General features: G+C 30.9%; 5 protein-coding genes and 1 long non-coding RNA gene across 15 annotated transcripts in view; 4 read left to right on the top strand and 2 right to left on the bottom strand.

The window, feature by feature from the left end:
- Positions 1 to 2,142, top strand: part of LOC126919330 (E3 ubiquitin-protein ligase XIAP-like) — a 54,072-nt gene extending 51,930 nt beyond the window's left edge. For 3 of the 4 annotated variants that reach the window (XR_007711559.1, XR_007711560.1, XR_007711558.1), the window contains 3 exons: positions 259 to 1,318; positions 1,401 to 1,485; positions 1,604 to 1,770. Coding sequence is in view for 1 of the 4 variants with exons in the window: in XM_050728385.1 (XP_050584342.1) it covers positions 1,604 to 1,794 (191 nt within the window). In the remaining 3 variants the exon portion in view is untranslated. Of the gene's footprint in view, positions 1 to 258; positions 1,319 to 1,400; positions 1,486 to 1,603 lie in introns of all 4 variants that reach the window. The other variant, XM_050728385.1, reaches the window with a different exon arrangement.
- Positions 1 to 22,841, bottom strand: part of LOC126919340 (uncharacterized) — a 65,535-nt gene extending 42,694 nt beyond the window's left edge. For both annotated transcript variants that reach the window (XM_050728416.1, XM_050728414.1), the window contains exons 1-9: positions 22,407 to 22,841; positions 22,176 to 22,311; positions 21,925 to 22,099; positions 21,681 to 21,843; positions 21,126 to 21,594; positions 20,801 to 21,053; positions 20,558 to 20,724; positions 20,373 to 20,468; positions 20,173 to 20,293 (exon numbers count right to left, since the gene is read on the bottom strand). In XM_050728416.1, coding sequence (XP_050584373.1) covers positions 20,173 to 20,293; positions 20,373 to 20,468; positions 20,558 to 20,724; positions 20,801 to 21,053; positions 21,126 to 21,272 — 784 coding nt within the window. In that variant the 5' untranslated portion in view covers positions 21,273 to 21,594; positions 21,681 to 21,843; positions 21,925 to 22,099; positions 22,176 to 22,311; positions 22,407 to 22,841. The remainder of the gene's footprint in view (positions 1 to 20,172; positions 20,294 to 20,372; positions 20,469 to 20,557; positions 20,725 to 20,800; positions 21,054 to 21,125; positions 21,595 to 21,680; positions 21,844 to 21,924; positions 22,100 to 22,175; positions 22,312 to 22,406) is intronic.
- Positions 2,326 to 9,844, top strand: LOC126919365 (uncharacterized). The gene is made up of 2 exons (XR_007711584.1): positions 2,326 to 2,678; positions 9,602 to 9,844. It is a non-coding gene; the product is annotated as an uncharacterized LOC126919365 (long non-coding RNA).
- On the top strand, positions 9,851 to 11,975 carry LOC126919343 (uncharacterized). The gene is made up of 7 exons (XM_050728421.1): positions 9,851 to 9,981; positions 10,063 to 10,225; positions 10,312 to 10,780; positions 10,853 to 11,105; positions 11,182 to 11,348; positions 11,438 to 11,533; positions 11,613 to 11,975. The coding sequence occupies exons 3-7, from the start codon at positions 10,634 to 10,636 to the stop codon at positions 11,742 to 11,744; spliced, it is 795 nt and encodes a 264-aa protein (XP_050584378.1). The 5' UTR covers positions 9,851 to 9,981; positions 10,063 to 10,225; positions 10,312 to 10,633; the 3' UTR covers positions 11,745 to 11,975.
- Positions 11,855 to 13,343, bottom strand: LOC126919353 (uncharacterized). Of its 3 annotated transcripts, none has more exons than XR_007711568.1 (3): positions 13,094 to 13,343; positions 12,491 to 12,870; positions 11,855 to 12,418 (listed from the first exon to the last, which is right to left on the bottom strand). XR_007711568.1 is itself a non-coding variant. In XM_050728436.1 (3 exons), exons 2-3 carry the CDS (start codon positions 12,636 to 12,638, stop codon positions 12,152 to 12,154), a joined length of 414 nt encoding a protein of 137 aa, XP_050584393.1. In that variant the 5' UTR covers positions 12,639 to 12,870; positions 13,094 to 13,343; the 3' UTR covers positions 11,855 to 12,151. The 3 variants fall into 3 exon arrangements, 1 of the variants encoding a protein (XP_050584393.1); XR_007711569.1 differs by having other exon boundaries at positions 11,855 to 12,425; positions 12,522 to 12,870; XM_050728436.1 differs by having other exon boundaries at positions 11,855 to 12,425; positions 12,499 to 12,870.
- On the top strand, positions 18,563 to 20,051 carry LOC126919354 (uncharacterized). 4 transcript variants are annotated; one of them, XR_007711571.1, is made up of 3 exons: positions 18,563 to 18,812; positions 19,036 to 19,384; positions 19,481 to 20,051. XR_007711571.1 is itself a non-coding variant. In XM_050728437.1 (3 exons), exons 2-3 carry the CDS (start codon positions 19,268 to 19,270, stop codon positions 19,752 to 19,754), a joined length of 414 nt encoding a protein of 137 aa, XP_050584394.1. In that variant the 5' UTR covers positions 18,563 to 18,812; positions 19,036 to 19,267; the 3' UTR covers positions 19,755 to 20,051. The 4 variants fall into 4 exon arrangements, 1 of the variants encoding a protein (XP_050584394.1); XR_007711572.1 differs by having other exon boundaries at positions 19,036 to 19,407; positions 19,488 to 20,051; XR_007711570.1 differs by having other exon boundaries at positions 19,036 to 19,415; positions 19,488 to 20,051.
- Positions 22,842 to 27,513: the final 4,672 nt, after the last annotated feature.

Here is a 27,513-nt window from a genome sequence, read left to right as displayed (position 1 = left end):
GTATAATATTTCTCGAAAATGAGTAAACTAAAATTGTTTTACCATTTATAAGTCAGAATATCGTAGCGAAAGCATTTATGTAGATTGTACAGAAAGTTTCGTGATCCTTCGAACGCTTCAATTATCAAATAAAATCGCTGTAATTTTTCAAAGACAATTTTTAATTTTTGCGCTAAAGCACACGGGGCTGAGATTACTTCGATAATATCGGCTTGTTATAATCAGTAGATATTTTAATTTCTTTTTTTTTTTAAATAGGTTTTAAGACATTTCTTCGGTTTACATAATGTCGTCGGATCATTCGATTTCGTCGGGTGATTCAACATCATCGATTAACTCAATATCGGCGGACGATTCAGCCGCAGCAGTACCTTCAACATCGGCAGCAAGGCCGGTGCATTTAATATCACCGAGACCTTCGTCGTCGCCAATGCTACCAATGTCTCCCGACAACTCGTCGTCGCCAATGCTACCAATGTCTCCCGACCACTCGTCCTCGCCAATGGACCTAATGATTCCCGAAAACTATACGTTGCCAATAACGGAATTGCTTTCGGCAGTAATATCGATGGCTCCATCTTCGTGGCGTGAGATTGGAGAAAGTTATCATGATTTTCGCTTTGAGGCAGCAAGACTCTGGAGTTTTCGAAATTGGCCTCTATCATTCATTCACCCTACCAGTCTTGCAGCTGCAGGATTCTATTTCACTGGTGAAATAGATAGAGTGAGATGCTTCGAGTGTCAAGTGGAGATAAGTCACTGGGCACAGGGTCATTTGCCCATGCAAATTCATATAATGTGTTCTCCGGAGTGCAGATTTATCCGCAATGAACATTGTGATAATGTACCAATTGGAGCAAATCCTGATAGAATTCTACGGAGAAAAAGAAGAAATATATCTTGTCCTTATGGTTTGAAATATCAAGATTCATTTGATTTTCATGACCATCGATTTTTAAAATTTCCACGAAACGCTACGGCATATGAACTTTGCCGTTTGGGACTAAGAGGAGTTAAGAAACCAGAAAACTTGGAATATGCCAGTTACGAATCCAGGTTAAACTCATTCGCAAGATGGCCTGCATACAAAAGATAGAAAAGTGAAAAATTAGCCGATGCTGGCTACTATTACACAGAAATTAAAGATCACACTATCTGTTTCCATTGTGGAATTATTATAGGAAATTGGAGACCACGAGAAGATCCATGGGAACAACATGCAATTTTGTCTCCCAGCTGTTATTACTTATTAACAGTACGGGGTTTCAAATATGTTAATAATGTAACAGGCCAGGAGTTATATGAAACTTCTACAGAAGTAAGTACAGTAACATATACCCTGAACCATATGTATAATTAATAATTCGAATATATGCTTATGTACATTATATTTATTTCAGACACCAACACAAATTTTGTATGGGATTCCTAAGAGATCCAATAGTGAAAATGATACTAATGAAATGACTCTCGTTCAGAAAATTGGTAAGTAATAAAAATAAAAACATAGATTGATCATAAATTCGTTTATTTGTATGAAATCCGTATACATATAATAAATTTTATTATATGTTATATCTAAATATACTGTTTACTATTTTAGCTGCTGCGAAGGAAAAAAATCGAGCATTGAAAAATGCTCGTTTGTGTAAAGTTTGCACGGAACGAGAAGCAACAGTTGTATTCCTACCTTGTGGACATGCAGCAACCTGCGATTACTGTTCACAAGTTTTCTCACGATGCATAATTTGCCAAGGAGAAATTAAAGCATCGAGCCGTATCTTTTTGACGTAATGCATGCACATATGTATATATAATTGTGTACATATATAAATTAGCTTATCCATGTCTCTCATATAAATATACCTTACAATTTTTAAAAATTGACGTACACACATTAAAATTTGTGATACCATGTATCGTTAAATTAAGTGTATATATCATGAAATGATAAAATATTTTATTTCTAGTACTATTTCTACAGTAATTAATAAATAGAAACATAATACTAAATTGATCAAATACATTTTTTCTTTATATTTTTGGCTTTTTTGTATTTTAAGTGTATTTTACTTAATTAAACATTAATTCGAATTATGTATCTTATTTTATCTGAATAAAGTTAACTTTTTCCGCATCTAACTAATTGTTTTTTGTTTTACTCCCCTTATTGTCATTAAAGTGACGCTGTTTTATATATATAAATATATATGTAATACAGTTTCATTTCATTTATTATTATTATATATATATATTATATAGTTTCATTATATATATATATACACATACATACTTCAAATCATAAAAATCAGAGCTTACTTTTTCTTTTATTATACTTTCGTTGTGCATGCTTCGCTTATGATCTTCTCTATTTAATAATAGCTACCGCAGGAAAAATATCAAAGACAAAAACATTTAACGATAAAGGAGAAGCTAGCAAAAGCTAAATCTGATAAAGATGGCAGCTCATCTTTACCAGTATACGCATATTTATGTTTCTAAATTCTGTATGATTAAGTGAAAATTACATATAATTGTTCTATAATTCATTAAACAGGATCAAAACAATATTGTGGAGACAATGGCAAAAATAAACCAGTTGGATCAATTGGAGAATAGTGAATTGAGTGATTGGCTAAAAGAGCGTTCAATTCCATATAATTCTAAAGCAAAAAAGTGTACTTATTAATAAATTATTATCGCACATCAAGAATACAACAATTTTACAGCCATTTCGTATGTAAATGTATCATATGTGTTCTTAAGTGTACTAAGTTAGTATAAAAAATAATACCAATATGCTATAACATAACATATTACATTTTTACATTCATACATTAGAGCAGCTTTAGTATATAACAAATAAAATAATAATACATAATTAGATATAATTAATAAAAGATAAAAAATTCTTTTTGTATCACTGATTTTTTATGAACTATTTATCACAATTAACAGGCTGAGCGTTTGTAGTTCGCAGGATCACTCTCCTTGACAGTGGATTCACTTCGCGGGGGTTTCTGAGGATTTAGTTCATTGGTCAGTGGGGTGACTTCCTGCACATTTAACACACCGGAAATTATGGTTGCAGTATTTCTGCGTGTGGCCGTATCTTTGGCACCTTTTGCATTGCACTATCTCTTTCTTTACAAACAGTGGTTCGATTTTTACTATTGAGTTCGTCAGACGATTGGGGTTGTAAATTTCTTTATTGTTTGATTTTTGTTTCATATCAATAAAGAATAAGGATAGCGGGTTTTTCGTGATTCTATGCCTTATGTTGTTAATGTTAGTTACTTCGTGGCCATATTTTAAAATTTCAAACTTCAGCTCGCCTAGATTGGCTGAATGGTGGATATTGCGTAGCACCACAAGAAAAGGTCTTTCTTGCTTGAGCTGGTATATGTGGAGATTTGCGTTCAAGATTTTTAGCAACTTAGTTAGTTTTCTATAGGCGTCTGGGTTGGTCGGCAGAATTTTCACATGATTATTATTAATTTTTAGTTTGTAGTCTTCTTTGTTGATATCTTTCTCGATGGACTTTATCATTGTTTGAATGTGGATGACATCGTCAATGAAGATTGTGGCGGGGGAGGAGGAATTCTTTGGGTATGTTGTCTATTTACCGTTTCGGTTGTGTCCATGGAGTCTTCTGTTGTCTCCAGTATTGAGAACCTGTTGTAGGTGGTCACTTGGCTAGCTGGTGGATTAGTTTGACTTTTGCTCACATTAGTCTTAGCGTTTTTTCGTGTGCGGGTCGTTTGCAAAAAGGGATGTATTGCCACTTTGCCACGGGGGAGGAAGAGGGGCGCTGTTATAACTTAGCTCCGGAAAGCACGTTTCAGATATTTGGGCCATCATCGTGCTAGTTAATTCAATTTGGGAAAGGTTGCAAACGTTTAAGAATACCTATAACCTTCCTTTGTTAAGTACGTGGGAGAAAATATTTATATCGTCTTTCGCAAAATAAATGCGAATCGAATGAACAGCGAGATTATTGAACTGTGGAAATGAAAAATAATCGAAATAATGAAAACGAAAACAGAGAAAGTTATTACATAGAATTAGTATATTATTGCATAGAAAATCATTGAAAAATGTTCAGAGTAATCTTTTTATATTAATTTATAATAAACCCTTGAATTTTTCGATATACGACTCTTTTAATCGCAAGTTGTTTTCTTGGATGTTATCGTTTTTCAGATGCTGTTTAAAGCTGTTATTACATTGGTTTGGGTTTTCATATTCAATTGATTCATACAGATTAGTTTTGTATCCTGTGTACTTCACACACCTTGTACAGCCATTTACACACAGCGAAAATTCAGATAAAAAAGATGGGGGAAAACAGAAGAGAATCGCAAAGCAGTAGTACCAACTCTGGATGTAGGAACTAGCGATCATACCAACATGACATTTATCTCAACAAAACCCAGTGTAAGCAGCAGTGTATGCAGTGTAAGTATAAACAGCTGCTAGAAAATTCAGTTATGAGAATGATGACTCACTTTAGCAATTTCAGGATGGTTAGTAAGAAAACATAGGCGTCGTCAATTTTAAAGATTCTACTTCGTCGATACGTTTTTTTGCATTTGACAGACGAGAACGTCTCCCTCGTTATTTTTCAAGATATTACTGCTTTTCAAGCTAAGTGTATAGCGTTTTATCCGAATATCTTTATTCTTCGTTTTTGCTATCTTCTACTGCATTCGCAATTAACATTTTTAATGCCAAACGATGGCATATTGTTGCAAGGAACATTTGCGAAAAGTGCCAACTCTGTGTGAGATGTTTCAAATATTGAAAAATCTGCGTACTTATTTCTAAAAATAATTTTATTATAATCTGCGAAGATTAAAGCCGAGGCTGGGTATACGCCATAAATTATAGGGTGCCATAAAGTAGAATTAACCATGTAACGGTAACCTGAGACTTTAGACTATGCTTTACCTTCCTACTAAATAGTTTACCCACCTACAGGTAAGAATCGTATTGACTTGTATATAGGGTGTTTCCTTAGAATGGTGGTCACCTGAACCGAAACAATGTAGCGATTAGCGGTTGACGAGCATGTCAAATCTGAAGCAGAACGATATGGAAATTCCAAACAATAGGAAAACTCGATTAGAACCTAATACCAAGCATCTATTATCATTTCCTCTTTCATTATATGTGTTAATAATAAATTGCAATTTTTTGTCGCTCTCTTTGACTCTCTAGACTTCGTAGCAGCTTCTACTGATATTTTAAACAACGTGTTAATATTGTCAAGTAAGAAGCGAACAAATAAGAATTCCTTCAAAAGCGGCATCATTTTCGAAATGTGAGTAAATAAGGGGTATAATTTCTGTACCTTGCTGTACCTAGCGTGCGTCGTTTACTTGAGAACAGTACAGAGCAGTACAGTACAGGGGCGGAGCATCGATGAAATTTGATTGGTTGACAACTTGTGCTACTGTGGTAGGGATAAGATCTGTAGGAAACAGGTAGTTCTTTCTCCAGAAATAGAAGTTTCAAGATTCAGTATTTGATCGACAGTCGAAGAGTTTGTTCGTTCGCGCGATAAAGCAGTTTTAGTAAATCTAAAAATATAAAATATACAAGAATAAGATATTAAATCTTTGTTAAGATTCCACTTGAAGAGTTGGTGTGCTGTTGAAGCGGGACGTGAACATCTGATATCGGTAAGTTTTGCCTGTAATATATTCCTGTTTCATCAATTGTACGCGTATAATATTTCTCGAAAATGAGTAAACTAAAATCGTTTTACCATTTATAAGTCAGAATATCGTAGCGAAAGCATTTATGTAGATTGTACAGAAAGTTTCGTGATCCTTCGAACGCTTCAATTATCAAATAAAATCGCTGTAATTTTTCAAAGACAATTTTTAATTTTTGCGCTAAAGCACACGGGGCTGAGATTACTTCGATAATATCGGCTTGTTATAATCAGTAGATATTATAATTTCTTTTTTTTTTTTTAAATAGGTTTTAAGACATTTCTTCGGTTTACACAATGTCGTCGGACCATGCGATTTCGTCGGGTGATTCAACATCATCGATTAACTCAATATCGGCGGACGATTCAGCCGCAGCAGTACCTTCAACATCGGCAGCAAGGCCGGTGCATTTAATATCACCGAGACGTTCGAGGCCGTTACCAAAGATACCAGCGATACCCGGCTCCTCGGCGTGCCCAACGCCTGTAATACGGATAAGGAATGGAAAAAGTCGATATGCATCTAGTCCTTATGGTATAAAATATCAAGGGTCTGTTAATCACAATGACCATCGACTTCTACACCATCCAGGATACCCGACGGCACATCAAGCTAGCTGTTCGGGATCTTATAGTATTGAAAACCAAAACAATTTGGAATATGAAAGTCATGAACATGTTAGCAATGAAACATGCCAGGAGTTATACGAAACTTCTACAGAAGTAAGTACAGAAACATATACCCTGAACCATATGTATAGTTAATAATTCGAATATATACTTATGTACATTATATTTATTTCAGGCACCAATACAAATTATTGATGACAATCCTGAGAGATCCAATAGTGAAAATGATACTGACGAAGCGGCTCTCCTTCAGGAACTTGGTAAGTAATAAAAATAAAAACATAGATTGATCATAAATTCGTTAATTTGTATGAAATCCGTATACATATAATAAATTTTATTATATATTATATTTAAATATACTGATTACTATTTTAGCTGCTCTAGAGGAAGAAAATCGTTTGATCCAGGAGTCTCGTCTGTGTAAAGTTTGCACGGAACGGGAAGCAAATATTGAATTCCTACCTTGTGGACATGTGGCAACCTGCTACTACTGTGCACCGGCATTTACTAAATGCCTAATTTGCCGTAGAGAACTCAAGGCAACATGTAATGCAACTTTTTCGTAATGCATGTATATATAATACATGTATATAATTATGTACATTTGTAAATTAGCTTATTCATATCTCTTATATAAATGTAAATATAATTTTGTAAAAATGACGTACAGTCATCAAAATGTGTGATACCATGTATCGTTAAATTAACTGTTTATATCAGGAAATGATAATTTTTTTTATTTTTAGTAGTATTTCTACAGTAATTAGTAATAATAATTAATATTAATAATATTATAATAAGTAATAATAAGTAATAATATTAAAGTATATAAATATATTAAAGTATAAGTAATAATATTAAAGTAATAATAAGTAATAATAATTAATACTAAACTGATCAAATATATTTTGTCTATATATTTTTGGCTTTTTTTGTATTTTAAGTGTATTTTACTTAATTAAACATTAATTCGAATTATGTACCTTATTTTATCTGAATAAAGTTAACTTTTTCCGCATCTAACTAATTGTTTTTTGTTTTACTCCCCTTATTGTCATTAAAATGAAGCTGTTTTATGTATACATACATATATATATATATATAATACTGTTCATATATAGTACAGAGTATATATATACACAGAATGCCTACATATACAGAAAGATACATATATATATATATATATATATATATTATTATTATTATTATTACTATATCCATATATATATAGTTCAAATCATAAAAATTGTAGGTTACTTTTTCTTTTATTATACTTACTTATCCTGTTTTCAATTCGTTAAATAATACCGATTAAAAGACAATTCTAATTTTTATATTAATAAAACGTCGAAGTTTTAAAGCGAGAAACTTGTCTGTTAGAAGTTTATGTTTGTAAAACTGAGTATTTTCAAGGTGTTGTACAACTTATTTGTTTGCTATATCGATTTATATTTTTAATTCGTTCTGTAAGTGGAATCGTTGGCTGTGAATACATGAATACACATAGATGGCGGCCATTTTGTGATGTGATTTTGAACTTTGATTGAATTAGGTTTGAGCCATTTCTTACTCTTCGCTAATCTAGAGACTAGCTGTTATGTTAGTAAATACCTGCGATCTTGTATAAACTGTGCAATTTCCCACAAATTTCAGTACAATGGTCATCTGTATGGACCAACTGAATGATGGATAGAAGCAATATGGCGTCAAAGTAACGTGCAAACATGGCCGTAAAATAGCCAAAGAATGCTCAGTTTTACATAGTCATAACTTTTGAACCAGTAGATTCCCCGTCTTAAAACCTCTATTTTCGTATTCTACACGTCGAAAATTAGAAAATTACAAAAATTGCAAGAAAAGGTCAATAATTTTTGGTTTCCTAAAATAAAGTTAGTCAAGAACACTATTATACTTATTGTACATTTATGTATTTAGTATAGATATGTATGCGTGTATGAATACTATTCGTATTCTCCCTACTTTTTGTATAATCTGAGAGAGACTGCGATACCTCGACACTCGGCACCATGGTCGTATGTCGTGGCGCACTATCTCTGTCCTTCAACATGGTCTTCAACTCACCTGTAACGCGCTATCCATCTCTGTCATTCTATGGGAGAACTGCATGGTGTCGATGATAACTATTTATATAAGTACATAGTAATTATTCAATTCATTCGTTACCTATTCGAATACTACGCTATGCATAGTGTTGAAATTTGAATTACGCGGCGTTTACTTCAAATGGCTTGAAGTTACGAATATACAACCTAATTGAACATTACTGAACCGTTGCGTTACATATGAATCTGGCCTAATATTTAACGATATCGATATGCAATTTAAGAGCGAAATTTGAAATCACGTTCACATGTCTGAAATGCCAAATACATCTATATATTGGTCAAAAATTCGATGCGAGTACTATAGCAAGGAGTGAATAAGAATTCAAAATACAGGAAATACGCTATTGGAAAACTTTAAGTTTAGTCGTCAATGATCACAATAAATTAAAAGCCATGCGAGGTTATTAAAAAATATTTTTTGTTTTTTAAGGGAGAATTCCAAGCAAGCCTGTATAAAAAAAGCTATGCTTACATCTTAATATGTAGTTATCTTGAATTTTTCGCGCACTTTATTGAACAAAGCGGTTCAGCGATACGTACCAATATATATAATACAAACTCCTTAGTAACCGCCAAATAAGATAATATATTGGTAATAGAAAGAGAGTCGTCTTTTTACTTAACAAAATTTTAAATCTGTTTTAAATATAAAAAGTTTAGATGTCTCACATACAAGTTTAATTTTAAGATAATTGAAAATAAAGCTTCTTCATAAAAATCATATTTTAAGTACTACTATAACTTTTGAAATTTTAAATGTTGGCTATTCATTGCCAAATGCGTTTTTGAAAAATTGTTAGTATAAATTGGATCCATAAGAACATAAAATAATTAAGAATAGCAAGCAATTATATATAATGGATGCTTGTAGTCTTATGAATAAAAAAAAAGAACAATCGGTTCTGTACGCTTTATTTCCGGAAACGAGTAACCTATGTTGTGCAATTTGCGAAATTGATTTTGTTGAAATTCATGATTCATCGGCAAAATCAAATTTTCATTGGCAAACAATGAAATGCCAATGACAATGGCAAAAATAAACCAGTTGGATCAATTGGAGAATAGTGAATTGAGTGATTGGCTAAAAGAGCGTTCAATTCCATATAATTCTAAAGCAAAAAAGTGTACTTATTAATAAATTATTATCGCACATCAAGAATACAACAATTTTACAGCCATTTCGTATGTAAATGTATCATATGTGTTCTTAAGTGTACTAAGTTAGTATAAAAAATAATACGAATATGCTATAACATAACATATTACATTTTTACATTCATACATTAGAGCAGCTTTAGTATATAACAAATAAAATAATAATACATAATTAGATATAATTAATAAAAGATAAAAAATTCTTTTTGTACCGTTGTCTTAGGTATACGATACAAACTAAGATAGCTCCTTTGTGGAATAAAGTTGATGATTACTTTGTTCAAGGAAAAAATTTTTATAACTTTATAGAAGGAACTAGAGCATTAAAATTAGATATACTTATAGAGGGTAATAGAAAATCTAATTTTGTTCTTAGTATAACTAATATTTAAAAAAATGTGAAACATATTAACATTAAAAAGTTTTTAGAAAGGAAAATGTGTTTGCTACTTCATGCAGAAATACTTAAAATTCCATATATAAAACTTGAAGACTATCTTTCACCATCTATTATATCACATTTTTTAGCAGACCCTAAAGGATACGTTGATTTATCTCGTTATAATCTTCCATTTGTACATGTATTACCAAGGTAACAATAATTTATTTCATTTAGTGGAATATATATGGAATATATATGTATATTTGGTTTAAAAAAAAATTTTTTAATTTCTATAGTACAAAAAAAGGCAAACTATTATCTGTATCTAAAGAACTTCCAGCAAAATGTGCCTTTAAAGATTATGACCAATTACGCAGACATTGGAAAAATATGGTATAAATGACAATACCTATGTTTATTCATCTTGCAATTTACTTTCAAATATATTTTTGTATATATATATATATATGTATGTATGTATGTATGTATGTATGTATGTATGTATGTGTGTGTAAAACATTTTAGTATGGATATTATTTACCAAAAAATAGAGATGGAATTTTATTTTATGAAATTAAATTTTTGATTTCCAAATCTAAGGTTTTTACATATCCTCATATGTGTGTAGCAAGTAGTCCATTAGAAATTATTCCAAATAGAGAAAAAGAATCTACAATTATACATTTTTTATCTGATATGTTTATGAAATTACCTGAAGTTTGTGGTAAACGGCTACAGATATCCAAAGATACTCCATTTGATACAGTGAGTTACACAGAATATTTAATAATTTCTATTCAATAGTCGTAACTAAAATCTATTCTTCATTATATACAGAAATCTTTAAATATAAGATCAAATACTGCATCGCCAAAGGACAGACGATTAAGTACATATCTTAAGGAAAAGGGTAATATTATCTCACAATTAGAATTTTCTGATAAATATATAGATGGATTGACAAAACATGTAGATACTGCTACATTATTAACAACACGATTAACTAAAATTCATCAAATTCATAACGTACAATTTCATGAATATATGAGAGCAAAATTAAACGACAACGATGTGAAAGAAAATAAAAGTGGTACTAAAATAATAATATACCTGTACAAATATACCTAAAAATTGTAATTACTTGAATTATAAAATAAACTTTATAGGTATTCAATGTTTAAATACTATGCAAAATTCATCTATACAAAATGTAGAAAATAATTTTATCACGGTTGATACCTCAAGAAACCCAAATTTTACTGTATCAAAGGAAAGAACAATTTCTACATACTTTAAAATTCAAAACATGAATTCTTATGCTAAGACAAAAGGGGTATCTTTTTCTACACTTTCTTTGTAAGATATCTTGTTTTATCTTTCATTATTTATGCCTCGCATATAATCCTCTCTATTTAAAAATAGCAACCGCAGGAAGAAGATCAAAGACAAAAACATTTAACGCTAAAGGAGAAACTATCAAAAGCTAAATCTGATAAAGATGGCAGCTTATCTTTACTAGTATACACATATTTATGTTTCTAAATTCTGTATGATTGAGTTAAAATTACATATAATTGTTCTATAATTCATTAAACAGGATCAAAACAATATTGTGGAGACAATGGCAAAAATAAACCAGTTGGATCAATTGGAGAATAGTGAATTGAGTGATTGGCTAAAAGAGCGTTCAATTCCATATAATTCTAAAGCAAAAAAGTGTACTTATTAATAAATTATTATCGCACATCAAGAATACAACAATTTTACAGCCATTTCGTATGTAAATGTATCATATGTGTTCTTAAGTGTACTAAGTTAGTATAAAAAATAATACCAATATGCTATAACATAACATATTACATTTTTACATTCATACATTAGAGCAGCTTTAGTATATAACAAATAAAATAATAATACATAATTAGATATAATTAATAAAAGATAAAAAATTCTTTTTGTACCACTGATTTTTTATGAACTATTTATCACAATTAACATAGCTTTTCTGTCAGCTTCATTTTTTATACCAATTTCAATTAAATCTTCATTAGTTAAACTCATAAATAAATCAATGTCAACCTGAAATAAGTTTACAATATTAATTTATAATAAAATTTTATACATGTAACAACATATTTACTTCTTGTACGAGGAATTTGGGTATTGACCTAATCCGTAATGTTTTAGTAAAATAAACACTTTTGCTTCTTCTGAATTTAAAATCATTCCTCTTGGAGGTGTCCTGTAACGTGGTGGTGATGGTGTATTCTCCCTAAATACATTTTCATCCTTCATATTTGGAAGAACATTTTGTTGGCGCAATAGACTAAATTTAGGCACATATTTAAGAATAGTATCAACATCTTCTTTGTGTTGAATATTTAAATCTTGTGGCTGAATGGACTGTAATCTTTGCAAACAATATAGTTAAATTAAAATATCATATTTACTTTGTATATAATATAGAGCAATAACTAATATACCTCTGCATAGGTAGTTCGCTTACATTCTTTCTACTTTTTGAACAAGTTAGCATTGCTTCATCTTTATCTTCATTTACAAACAATTGTTTCTCCTTTGTTTCATCTTTGATATTCAAAATTAATTTCCTCATTATGTTCATTTTGTGTAAAATATATATTTGAAGAAGTAGGTAACAGTTTATTCAGATCGCAAGTCAAGGTGGGTGAAATTAAACTACTCTGAACACTTTCTCAATGATTTGTCTCTAAACTTAATGCACAGGGTTTTAAAAGTTCCTTGCTTTAACATTCTCTATCGTGTCAGAAGCTTCAACTTCAAGAGTAATAGTTTTCCCTGTTAAGGCCTTAACGAAGACCTGTATGTTGCATGGTCTGGGGAAAAATGGTTATATTAATGTACAATATCGTGCTGCGATAGTACATGCTAAAATAAACATTTTGTAAGGAATAGCTGTATATTTTTTTAATTTATAAAAGCATTAATCAGCTCAAATTTTGTTAAACAAAATGATGGCATCACAGCAGAGTATCGGTTATTGGAAAACTCATCTAATATTTTTTACATAAATATGGAAGGATCAGCTGTTATACTTACATTTCTTGAAATAATTTATAGAATAGGGTAGATAGTTGCACACAAGTCACTCTAAATTCTTTTGATAAAACAATATAGAAAAGCTTTCGAAGGATAATTCACAATAGAGTATGTCAAATAATGTATAACATGTGCATTTGGTGCCATTTATTGGTGTACACAATAATTGCGTAGTTCAGTAAAGCCAGTAAAGGATGCACTTAGACTAAATCTCATAATTTTTCACCATTTCCTTAAATTAAGTGCATATACATTATTTGATGTGTACATACAAGTACATACCGCATATCTGTTAAAATTAATTAAATGTTATATAATATGTTTCCTAGGAAAGCCGTTGAAAAATTTGAAAAAGGTTTCAAACGTTTAAGAATACCTATAACCTTCCTTTGTTAAGTACGTGGGAGAAAATATTTATATCGTCTTTCGCAAAATAAATGCGAATCGAATGAACAGCGAGATTATTGAACTGTGGAAATGAAAAAGAATCGAAATAATGAAAACGAAAACAGAGAAAGTTATTACATAGAATTATTATATTATTGCATAGAAAATCATTGAAAAATGTTCAGAGTAATCTATATATATTAATTTATAATAAACCCTTGAATTTTTCGATATACGACTCTATTAATCGCAAGTTGTTTTCTTGGACCTTATCGTTTTTCAGATGCTGTTTAAAGCTGTTATTACATTGGTTTGGGTTTTCATATTCAATTGATTCATACAGATTAGTTTTGTATCCTGTGTACTTCACACACCTTGTACAGCCATTTACACACAGCGAAAATTCAGATAAAAAGGACGTGACGGATGGGGAAAAACAGAAGAGAATCGCAAAGCAGTTGTTCCAACACTGGATGTAGGAACTAGCAATCATACCAACATGACATTTATCTCAACAAAAGCCAGTGTAGATTTCGAGTTCAGAATGTTTGGTGCCTAAGACACATCGAATGCAAAATGCTAGATAAAAATAAAGAAAAATTAGAAAAACAATCGAAATGAGAGTAAACGGATACAGTAGATACGCCGCTACATTGTACACGAATATAAACAGCTGCTAGGAAAATTCAGTTATGAGAATGATGACTCACTTTAGCAATTTCAGGATGGTTAGTAAGAAAACATGGGCGTCGACAATTTTAAAGGTTCTACTTCGTCGATACGTTTTTTTGCATTTGACAGACGAGAACGTCTCCCTCGTTATTTTTCAAGATATTACTGCTTTTCAAGCTAAGTATATTGCGTTTTGCTCGAATATCTTTATTCTTCGTTTTTACTATCTTCTACTGCATTCGCAATTAACACTTTTAAAGCCAAACGATGGTATATTGTTGCAAGGAACATTTGCGAAAAGGGCCAACGACGATATATGATTGCGATTCATATATACATATATATATATACATACGCATATGTGTATACGTGTGTGAGCGCGTGTGTATGTAAATGTGTGTTTATATATATATATATGATATGGTATAATTTGTATACTACAATATAACATATTGCATATATATATATATATAATGAAAATATATATAATAAATGAAATGAAACTGTATTACATATATATTTATATATATATAAAACAGCTTCATTTTAATGACGATAAGGGGAATAAAATAAAAAACAATTAGTTAAATGCTGAAAAAGTTAACTTTATTCAGATAAAATAAGGTACATAATTCGAATTAATGTTTAATTAAGTAAAATACACTTAAAATACAAAAAAAGCCAAAAATATAAAGACAAAATGTATTTGATCAATTTAGTATTATTTTTCTATTTATTAATTACTGTAGAAATACTATTAAAAATAAAAAAAATTATCATTTCCTGATATATACAGTTAATTTAACGATACATCACACATTTTAATGACTGTACGTCATTTTTAAAAAATTATATTTATATTTATATAAGAGATATGAATAAGCTAATTTACAAATGTACATAATTATATACATGTGCATGCATTACAAAAAAATTGCACTACTTGTCGCCTTAAGTTCTCCTCGGCAAATTATGCATTTTGTAAGTGCCGGTGAACAGTAGTCGCAGGTTGCTACATGTCCACAAGGTAGGAATACAACTGTTGCTTCTCGTTCCATGCAAACTTTACACAAACGAGCATTTTTCAATGCTCGATTTTTTTCCTTCGCAGCAGCTAAAATTGTGAACAGTATATTTAGATGTAACACATAATAAAATTTATTATATGTATACGGATTTCATACAAATTAACGTTTATGATCAATCTGTGTTTTTATGTTTATTACTTACCAATTTTCTGAACGAGAGTCATTTCGTTAGTATCATTTTCACTATTGGGTCTCTCAGGATTCCCATTCGCAATTTGTGTTAGTGCCTGAAATAAATATAATGTACATAAGTATATATTCGAATTGTTAACTATACATATGGTTCAGGGTATATGTTACTGTACTTACTTCTGTAGAAGTTTCATACAACTCCTGGCCTGTTACATTATTAGCATATTTGAAACCCCGTACTGTTAATAAGTAATAACAGCTGGGAGACGAAATTGCATGTTGTTCCCATGGATGTTCTTCTGGTCCCCAATTTCCTATACAAATTCCACAATGGTAACAGACAGTGAGATCCATTATTCCGATGTAGTAGAAGCCAGCATCGGCTAATTCTTCACTTGTCTGCCTTAGATGTGTAGGCCATCCTGCGAATGAGTTTAACCTGGATTCGTAACTGGAATATTCCAATTTTTCTGGTTCCGTAACTCTCCTTAGTCCCAAACGGCTAAATTCATATGTCGACGGGGTTCGTGAATGTCTTAAAAATCTGTGGTCATTAAAATCAAATGACTTCTGATATTTTAAACCATAAGGACAGTATATATTTCTGTTTCTTTGTGTTATCCGTACTCGTGGCATTGGCGACATCCAGGGTTCGGGGAACATTGGTAGCATTGGCGACGACCAGTGTACGGAGAACATTGATAGCATTGATGACGTCGGGGGGGCGGCTATCAATGGTATCATTGACGACGTCGAAAGTCTCGGTGATATTAAATGCACCGGCCTTGCTGCGGATGTTGAAGGTACTGCTGCGGCTGAATCGTCCGCCGATATTGAGTTAATCGATGATGTTGAATCACCCGACGAAATCGCATGATCCGACGACATTCTGTAAACCGAAGAAATGTCTTAAAACCTATTTAAAAAAAAAAAAGAAATTATAATATCTACTGATTATAACAAGCCGATATTATCGAAGTAATCTCAGCCCCGTGTGCTTTAGCGCAAAAATTAAAAATTGTCTTTGAAAAATTACAGCGATTTTATTTGATAATTGAAGCGTTCGAAGGATCACGAAACTTTCTGTACAATCTACATAAAAGCTTTCGCTACGATATTCTGACTTATAAATGGTAAAACGATTTTAGTTTACTCATTTTCGAGAAATATTATACGCGTACAATTGATGAAACAGGAATATATTACAGGCAAAACTTACCGATATCAGATGTTCACGTCCCGCTTCAACAGCACACCAACTCTTCAAGTGGAATCTTAACAAAGATTTAATATCTTATTCTTGTATATTTTATATTTTTAGATTTACTAAAACTGCTTTATCGCACGAACGAACAAACTCTTCGACTGTCGATCAAATACTGAATCTTGAAACTTCTATTTCTGGAGAAAGAACTACCTGTTTCCTACAGATCTTATCCCTACCACAGTAGCACAAGTTGTCAACCAATCAAATTTCATCGATGCTCCGCCCCTGTACTGTACTGCTCTGTACTGTTCTCAAGTAAACGACGCACGCTAGGTACAGCAAGGTACAGAAATTATACCCCTTATTTACTCACATTTCGAAAATGATGCCGCTTTTAAAATATCAGTAAAAGCTGCTACGAAGTCTAGAGAGTCAAAGAGAGCGACAAAAAATTGCAATTTATTATTAACACACATAATGAAAGAGGAAATGATAATAGATGCTTGGTATTAGGTTCTAATCGAGTTTTCGTATTGTTTGGAATTTCCATATCGTTCTTCTTCAGTTTTGACATACTCGTCAACCCCTAATCGCTACGTTGTTTCGGTTCAGGTGACCACCATTCTAAGGAAACACCCTATATACAAGACAATACGATTCTTGCCTGAAGGTGGGTAAAATATTTAGTAAGAAGGTAAAGCATAGTCTAAAGTCTCAGGTTACCGTTACATGTTTAATTTTACTTTATGGCACCCTATAATTTATGGCGTATACCCAGCCTCGGCTTTAATCTTCGCAGATTATAATAAAATTATTTTTAGAAATAAGTACGCAGATTTTTCAATATTTGAAACATCTCACACAGAGTTGGCCCTTTTCGCAAATGTTCCTTGCAACAATATACCATCGTTTGGCTTTAAAAGTGTTAATTGCGAATGCAGTAGAAGATAGTAAAAACGAAGAATAAAGATATTCGAGCAAAACGCAATATACTTAGCTTGAAAAGCAGTAATATCTTGAAAAATAACGAGGGAGACGTTCTCGTCTGTCAAATGCAAAAAAACGTATCGACGAAGTAGAACCTTTAAAATTGTCGACGCCCATGTTTTCTTACTAACCATCCTGAAATTGCTAAAGTGAGTCATCATTCTCATAACTGAATTTTCCTAGCAGCTGTTTATATTCGTGTACAATGTAGCGGCGTATCTACTGTATCCGTTTACTCTCATTTCGATTGTTTTTCTAATTTTTCTTTATTTTTATCTAGCATTTTGCATTCGATGTGTCTTAGGCACCAAACATTCTGAACTCGAAATCTACACTGGCTTTTGTTGAGATAAATGTCATGTTGGTATGATTGCTAGTTCCTACATCCAGTGTTGGAACAACTGCTTTGCGATTCTCTTCTGTTTTTCCCCATCCGTCACGTCCTTTTTATCTGAATTTTCGCTGTGTGTAAATGGCTGTACAAGGTGTGTGAAGTACACAGGATACAAAACTAATCTGTATGAATCAATTGAATATGAAAACCCAAACCAATGTAATAACAGCTTTAAACAGCATCTGAAAAACGATAAGGTCCAAGAAAACAACTTGCGATTAATAGAGTCGTATATCGAAAAATTCAAGGGTTTATTATAAATTAATATATATAGATTACTCTGAACATTTTTCAATGATTTTCTATGCAATAATATAATAATTCTATGTAATAACTTTCTCTGTTTTCGTTTTCATTATTTCGATTCTTTTTCATTTCCACAGTTCAATAATCTCGCTGTTCATTCGATTCGCATTTATTTTGCGAAAGACGATATAAATATTTTCTCCCACGTACTTAACAAAGGAAGGTTATAGGTATTCTTAAACGTTTGAAACCTTTTTCAAATTTTTCAACGGCTTTCCTAGGAAACATATTATATAACATTTAATTAATTTTAACAGATATGCGGTATGTACTTGTATGTACACATCAAATAATGTATATGCACTTAATTTAAGGAAATGGTGAAAAATTATGAGATTTAGTCTAAGTGCATCCTTTACTGGCTTTACTGAACTACGCAATTATTGTGTACACCAATAAATGGCACCAAATGCACATGTTATACATTATTTGACATACTCTATTGTGAATTATCCTTCGAAAGCTTTTCTATATTGTTTTATCAAAAGAATTTAGAGTGACTTGTGTGCAACTATCTACCCTATTCTATAAATTATTTCAAGAAATGTAAGTATAACAGCTGATCCTTCCATATTTATGTAAAAAATATTAGATGAGTTTTCCAATAACCGATACTCTGCTGTGATGCCATCATTTTGTTTAACAAAATTTGAGCTGATTAATGCTTTTATAAATTAAAAAAATATACAGCTATTCCTTACAAAATGTTTATTTTAGCATGTACTATCGCAGCACGATATTGTACATTAATATAACCATTTTTCCCCAGACCATGCAACATACAGGTCTTCGTTAAGGCCTTAACAGGGAAAACTATTACTCTTGAAGTTGAAGCTTCTGACACGATAGAGAATGTTAAAGCAAGGAACTTTTAAAACCCTGTGCATTAAGTTTAGAGACAAATCATTGAGAAAGTGTTCAGAGTAGTTTAATTTCACCCACCTTGACTTGCGATCTGAATAAACTGTTACCTACTTCTTCAAATATATATTTTACACAAAATGAACATAATGAGGAAATTAATTTTGAATATCAAAGATGAAACAAAGGAGAAACAATTGTTTGTAAATGAAGATAAAGATGAAGCAATGCTAACTTGTTCAAAAAGTAGAAAGAATGTAAGCGAACTACCTATGCAGAGGTATATTAGTTATTGCTCTATATTATATACAAAGTAAATATGATATTTTAATTTAACTATATTGTTTGCAAAGATTACAGTCCATTCAGCCACAAGATTTAAATATTCAACACAAAGAAGATGTTGATACTATTCTTAAATATGTGCCTAAATTTAGTCTATTGCGCCAACAAAATGTTCTTCCAAATATGAAGGATGAAAATGTATTTAGGGAGAATACACCATCACCACCACGTTACAGGACACCTCCAAGAGGAATGATTTTAAATTCAGAAGAAGCAAAAGTGTTTATTTTACTAAAACATTACGGATTAGGTCAATACCCAAATTCCTCGTACAAGAAGTAAATATGTTGTTACATGTATAAAATTTTATTATAAATTAATATTGTAAACTTATTTCAGGTTGACATTGATTTATTTATGAGTTTAACTAATGAAGATTTAATTGAAATTGGTATAAAAAATGAAGCTGACAGAAAAGCTATGTTAATTGTGATAAATAGTTCATAAAAAATCAGTGGTACAAAAAGAATTTTTTATCTTTTATTAATTATATCTAATTATGTATTATTATTTTATTTGTTATATACTAAAGCTGCTCTAATGTATGAATGTAAAAATGTAATATGTTATGTTATAGCATATTGGTATTATTTTTTATACTAACTTAGTACACTTAAGAACACATATGATACATTTACATACGAAATGGCTGTAAAATTGTTGTATTCTTGATGTGCGATAATAATTTATTAATAAGTACACTTTTTTGCTTTAGAATTATATGGAATTGAACGCTCTTTTAGCCAATCACTCAATTCACTATTCTCCAATTGATCCAACTGGTTTATTTTTGCCATTGTCTCCACAATATTGTTTTGATCCTGTTTAATGAATTATAGAACAATTATATGTAATTTTAACTCAATCATACAGAATTTAGAAACATAAATATGTGTATACTAGTAAAGATAAGCTGCCATCTTTATCAGATTTAGCTTTTGATAGTTTCTCCTTTAGCGTTAAATGTTTTTGTCTTTGATCTTCTTCCTGCGGTTGCTATTTTTAAATAGAGAGGATTATATGCGAGGCATAAATAATGAAAGATAAAACAAGATATCTTACAAAGAAAGTGTAGAAAAAGATACCCCTTTTGTCTTAGCATAAGAATTCATGTTTTGAATTTTAAAGTATGTAGAAATTGTTCTTTCCTTTGATACAGTAAAATTTGGGTTTCTTGAGGTATCAACCGTGATAAAATTATTTTCTACATTTTGTATAGATGAATTTTGCATAGTATTTAAACATTGAATACCTATAAAGTTTATTTTATAATTCAAGTAATTACAATTTTTAGGTATATTTGTACAGGTATATTATTATTTTAGTACCACTTTTATTTTCTTTCACATCGTTGTCGTTTAATTTTGCTCTCATATATTCATGAAATTGTACGTTATGAATTTGATGAATTTTAGTTAATCGTGTTGTTAATAATGTAGCAGTATCTACATGTTTTGTCAATCCATCTATATATTTATCAGAAAATTCTAATTGTGAGATAATATTACCCTTTTCCTTAAGATATGTACTTAATCGTCTGTCCTTTGGCGATGCAGTATTTGATCTTATATTTAAAGATTTCTGTATATAATGAAGAATAGATTTTAGTTACGACTATTGAATAGAAATTATTAAATATTCTGTGTAACTCACTGTATCAAATGGAGTATCTTTGGATATCTGTAGCCGTTTACCACAAACTTCAGGTAATTTCATAAACATATCAGATAAAAAATGTATAATTGTAGATTCTTTTTCTCTATTTGGAATAATTTCTAATGGACTACTTGCTACACACATATGAGGATATGTAAAAACCTTAGATTTGGAAATCAAAAATTTAATTTCATAAAATAAAATTCCATCTCTATTTTTTGGTAAATAATATCCATACTAAAATGTTTTACACACACATACATACATACATACATACATACATACATACATACATATATATATATATATACAAAAATATATTTGAAAGTAAATTGCAAGATGAATAAACATAGGTATTGTCATTTATACCATATTTTTCCAATGTCTGCGTAATTGGTCATAATCTTTAAAGGCACATTTTGCTGGAAGTTCTTTAGATACAGATAATAGTTTGCCTTTTTTTGTACTATAGAAATTAAAAAATTTTTTTTTAAACCAAATATACATATATATTCCATATATATTCCACTAAATGAAATAAATTATTGTTACCTTGGTAATACATGTACAAATGGAAGATTATAACGAGATAAATCAACGTATCCTTTAGGGTCTGCTAAAAAATGTGATATAATAGATGGTGAAAGATAGTCTTCAAGTTTTATATATGGAATTTTAAGTATTTCTGCATGAAGTTGCAAACACATTTTCCTTTCTAAAAACTTTTTAATGTTAATATGTTTCACATTTTTTTAAATATTAGTTATACTAAGAACAAAATTAGATTTTCTATTACCCTCTATAAGTATATCTAATTTTAATGCTCTAGTTCCTTCTATAAAGTTATAAAAATTTTTTCCTTGAACAAAGTAATCATCAACTTTATTCCACAAAGGAGCTATCTTAGTTTGTATCGTATACCTAAGACAACTTTTATAGACTTCTGCAGTAACTGATCTTAATCCTTGATACTGACAGGAATAAAAAACCAGTTTATTATTGAAATAATATATTTAGAGTCAATAAAGATTCGTGTCTTGAGCATACCACTAGTTTAAAATTTCTCAAAATTTGTTCCAATCTACCAGTTTCAGAAAATTGTTTATGAGTTATAACAAATATATATCTTTCTGTACCCATTACTGGTGAAGCAATAACGTCAGATATTAAATGAATGAGTAATCTAAAATTTTATTGTTAGTAAAATATAAAGATCATTATTAAGATAATATTATGGAATACAAAATTTTTGATTCGCAGAATTTGCCCTTGACTTACCGGCATTTCATTGTTTGCCAATGAAAATTTGATTTTGCCGATGAATCATGAATTTCAACAAAATCAATTTCGCAAATTGCACAACATAGGTTACTCGTTTCCGGAAATAAAGCGTACAGAACCGATTGTTCTTTTTTTTTATTCATAAGACTACAAGCATCCATTATATATAATTGCTTGCTATTCTTAATTATTTTATGTTCTTATGGATCCAATTTATACTAACAATTTTTCAAAAACGCATTTGGCAATGAATAGCCAACATTTAAAATTTCAAAAGTTATAGTAGTACTTAAAATATGATTTTTATGAAGAAGCTTTATTTTCAATTATCTTAAAATTAAACTTGTATGTGAGACATCTAAACTTTTTATATTTAAAACAGATTTAAAATTTTGTTAAGTAAAAAGACGACTCTCTTTCTATTACCAATATATTATCTTATTTGGCGGTTACTAAGGAGTTTGTATTATATATATTGGTACGTATCGCTGAACCGCTTTGTTCAATAAAGTGCGCGAAAAATTCAAGATAACTACATATTAAGATGTAAGCATAGCTTTTTTTATACAGGCTTGCTTGGAATTCTCCCTTAAAAAACAAAAAATATTTTTTAATAACCTCGCATGGCTTTTAATTTATTGTGATCATTGACGACTAAACTTAAAGTTTTCCAATAGCGTATTTCCTGTATTTTGAATTCTTATTCACTCCTTGCTATAGTACTCGCATCGAATTTTTGACCAATATATAGATGTATTTGGCATTTCAGACATGTGAACGTGATTTCAAATTTCGCTCTTAAATTGCATATCGATATCGTTAAATATTAGGCCAGATTCATATGTAACGCAACGGTTCAGTAATGTTCAATTAGGTTGTATATTCGTAACTTCAAGCCATTTGAAGTAAACGCCGCGTAATTCAAATTTCAACACTATGCATAGCGTAGTATTCGAATAGGTAACGAATGAATTGAATAATTACTATGTACTTATATAAATAGTTATCATCGACACCATGCAGTTCTCCCATAGAATGACAGAGATGGATAGCGCGTTACAGGTGAGTTGAAGACCATGTTGAAGGACAGAGATAGTGCGCCACGACATACGACCATGGTGCCGAGTGTCGAGGTATCGCAGTCTCTCTCAGATTATACAAAAAGTAGGGAGAATACGAATAGTATTCATACACGCATACATATCTATACTAAATACATAAATGTACAATAAGTATAATAGTGTTCTTGACTAACTTTATTTTAGGAAACCAAAAATTATTGACCTTTTCTTGCAATTTTTGTAATTTTCTAATTTTCGACGTGTAGAATACGAAAATAGAGGTTTTAAGACGGGGAATCTACTGGTTCAAAAGTTATGACTATGTAAAACTGAGCATTCTTTGGCTATTTTACGGCCATGTTTGCACGTTACTTTGACGCCATATTGCTTCTATCCATCATTCAGTTGGTCCATACAGATGACCATTGTACTGAAATTTGTGGGAAATTGCACAGTTTATACAAGATCGCAGGTATTTACTAACATAACAGCTAGTCTCTAGATTAGCGAAGAGTAAGAAATGGCTCAAACCTAATTCAATCAAAGTTCAAAATCACATCACAAAATGGCCGCCATCTATGTGTATTCATGTATTCACAGCCAACGATTCCACTTACAGAACGAATTAAAAATATAAATCGATATAGCAAACAAATAAGTTGTACAACACCTTGAAAATACTCAGTTTTACAAACATAAACTTCTAACAGACAAGTTTCTCGCTTTAAAACTTCGACGTTTTATTAATATAAAAATTAGAATTGTCTTTTAATCGGTATTATTTAACGAATTGAAAACAGGATAAGTAAGTATAATAAAAGAAAAAGTAACCTACAATTTTTATGATTTGAACTATATATATATGGATATAGTAATAATAATAATAATAATATATATATATATATATATATCTTTCTGTATATGTAGGCATTCTGTGTATATATATACTCTGTACTATATATGAACAGTATTATATATATATATATATATGTATGTATACATAAAACAGCTTCATTTTAATGACAATAAGGGGAGTAAAACAAAAAACAATTAGTTAGATGCGGAAAAAGTTAACTTTATTCAGATAAAATAAGGTACATAATTCGAATTAATGTTTAATTAAGTAAAATACACTTAAAATACAAAAAAAGCCAAAAATATATAGACAAAATATATTTGATCAGTTTAGTATTAATTATTATTACTTATTATTACTTTAATATTATTACTTATACTTTAATATATTTATATACTTTAATATTATTACTTATTATTACTTATTATAATATTATTAATATTAATTATTATTACTAATTACTGTAGAAATACTACTAAAAATAAAAAAAATTATCATTTCCTGATATAAACAGTTAATTTAACGATACATGGTATCACACATTTTGATGACTGTACGTCATTTTTACAAAATTATATTTACATTTATATAAGAGATATGAATAAGCTAATTTACAAATGTACATAATTATATACATGTATTATATATACATGCATTACGAAAAAGTTGCATTACATGTTGCCTTGAGTTCTCTACGGCAAATTAGGCATTTAGTAAATGCCGGTGCACAGTAGTAGCAGGTTGCCACATGTCCACAAGGTAGGAATTCAATATTTGCTTCCCGTTCCGTGCAAACTTTACACAGACGAGACTCCTGGATCAAACGATTTTCTTCCTCTAGAGCAGCTAAAATAGTAATCAGTATATTTAAATATAATATATAATAAAATTTATTATATGTATACGGATTTCATACAAATTAACGAATTTATGATCAATCTATGTTTTTATTTTTATTACTTACCAAGTTCCTGAAGGAGAGCCGCTTCGTCAGTATCATTTTCACTATTGGATCTCTCAGGATTGTCATCAATAATTTGTATTGGTGCCTGAAATAAATATAATGTACATAAGTATATATTCGAATTATTAACTATACATATGGTTCAGGGTATATGTTTCTGTACTTACTTCTGTAGAAGTTTCGTATAACTCCTGGCATGTTTCATTGCTAACATGTTCATGACTTTCATATTCCAAATTGTTTTGGTTTTCAATACTATAAGATCCCGAACAGCTAGCTTGATGTGCCGTCGGGTATCCTGGATGGTGTAGAAGTCGATGGTCATTGTGATTAACAGACCCTTGATATTTTATACCATAAGGACTAGATGCATATCGACTTTTTCCATTCCTTATCCGTATTACAGGCGTTGGGCACGCCGAGGAGCCGGGTATCGCTGGTATCTTTGGTAACGGCCTCGAACGTCTCGGTGATATTAAATGCACCGGCCTTGCTGCCGATGTTGAAGGTACTGCTGCGGCTGAATCGTCCGCCGATATTGAGTTAATCGATGATGTTGAATCACCCGACGAAATCGCATGGTCCGACGACATTGTGTAAACCGAAGAAATGTCTTAAAACCTATTTAAAAAAAAAAAAAGAAATTATAATATCTACTGATTATAACAAGCCGATATTATCGAAGTAATCTCAGCCCCGTGTGCTTTAGCGCAAAAATTAAAAATTGTCTTTGAAAAATTACAGCGATTTTATTTGATAATTGAAGCGTTCGAAGGATCACGAAACTTTCTGTACAATCTACATAAATGCTTTCGCTACGATATTCTGACTTATAAATGGTAAAACGATTTTAGTTTACTCATTTTCGAGAAATATTATACGCGTACAATTGATGAAACAGGAATATATTACAGGCAAAACTTACCGATATCAGATGTTCACGTCCCGCTTCAACAGCACACCAACTCTTCAAGTGGAATCTTAACAAAGATTTAATATCTTATTCTTGTATATTTTATATTTTTAGATTTACTAAAACTGCTTTATCGCGCGAACGAACAAACTCTTCGACTGTCGATCAAATACTGAATCTTGAAACTTCTATTTCTGGAGAAAGAACTACCTGTTTCCTACAGATCTTATCCCTACCACAGTAGCACAAGTTGTCAACCAATCAAATTTCATCGATGCTCCGCCCCTGTACTGTACTGCTCTGTACTGTTCTCAAGTAAACGACGCACGCTAGGTACAGCAAGGTACAGAAATTATATCCCTTATTTACTCACATTTCGAAAATGATGCCGCTTTTGAAGGAATTCTTATTTGTTCGGTTTTTATTTGACAATAATAACACGTTGTTTAAAATATCAGTAGAAGCTGCTACGAAGTCTAGAGAGTCAAAGAGAGCGACAAAAAATTGCAATTTATTATTAACACATATAATGAAAGAGGAAATGATAATAGATGCTTGGTATTAGGTTCTAATCGAGTTTTCCTATTGTTTGGAATTTCCATATCGTTCTGCTTCAGATTTGACATGCTCGTCAACCGCTAATCGCTACATTGTTTCGGTTCAGGTGACCACCATTCTAAGGAAACACCCTATATACAAGTCAATACGATTCTTACCTGTAGGTGGGTAAACTATTTAGTAGGAAGGTAAAGCATAGTCTAAAGTCTCAGGTTACCGTTACATGGTTAATTCTACTTTATGGCACCCTATACTTTATGGCGTATACCCAGCCCCGGTTTGAATCACCGCGGATTATAATAAAATTATTTTTAGAAATAAGTACGCAGATTTTTCAATATTTGAAACATCTCACACAGAGTTGGCACTTTTCGCAAATGTTCCTTGCAACAATATGCCATCGTTTGGCATTAAAAATGTTAATTGCGAATGCAGTAGAAGATAGCAAAAACGAAGAATAAAGATATTCGGATAAAACGCTATACACTTAGCTTGAAAAGCAGTAATATCTTGAAAAATAACGAGGGAGACGTTCTCGTCTGTCAAATGCAAAAAAACGTATCGACGAAGTAGAATCTTTAAAATTGACGACGCCTATGTTTTCTTACTAACCATCCTGAAATTGCTAAAGTGAGTCATCATTCTCATAACTGAATTTTCTAGCAGCTGTTTATACTTACACTGCATACACTGCTGCTTACACTGGGTTTTGTTGAGATAAATGTCATGTTGGTATGATCGCTAGTTCCTAC

This window comes from Bombus affinis, chromosome 8, assembly GCF_024516045.1.
Source record: "Bombus affinis isolate iyBomAffi1 chromosome 8, iyBomAffi1.2, whole genome shotgun sequence".
NCBI lineage: Eukaryota > Metazoa > Arthropoda > Insecta > Hymenoptera > Apidae > Bombus > Bombus affinis.
Note: the sequence above shows the minus strand (reverse complement) of the source record. Positions and strands in the feature narration are given on the sequence as shown.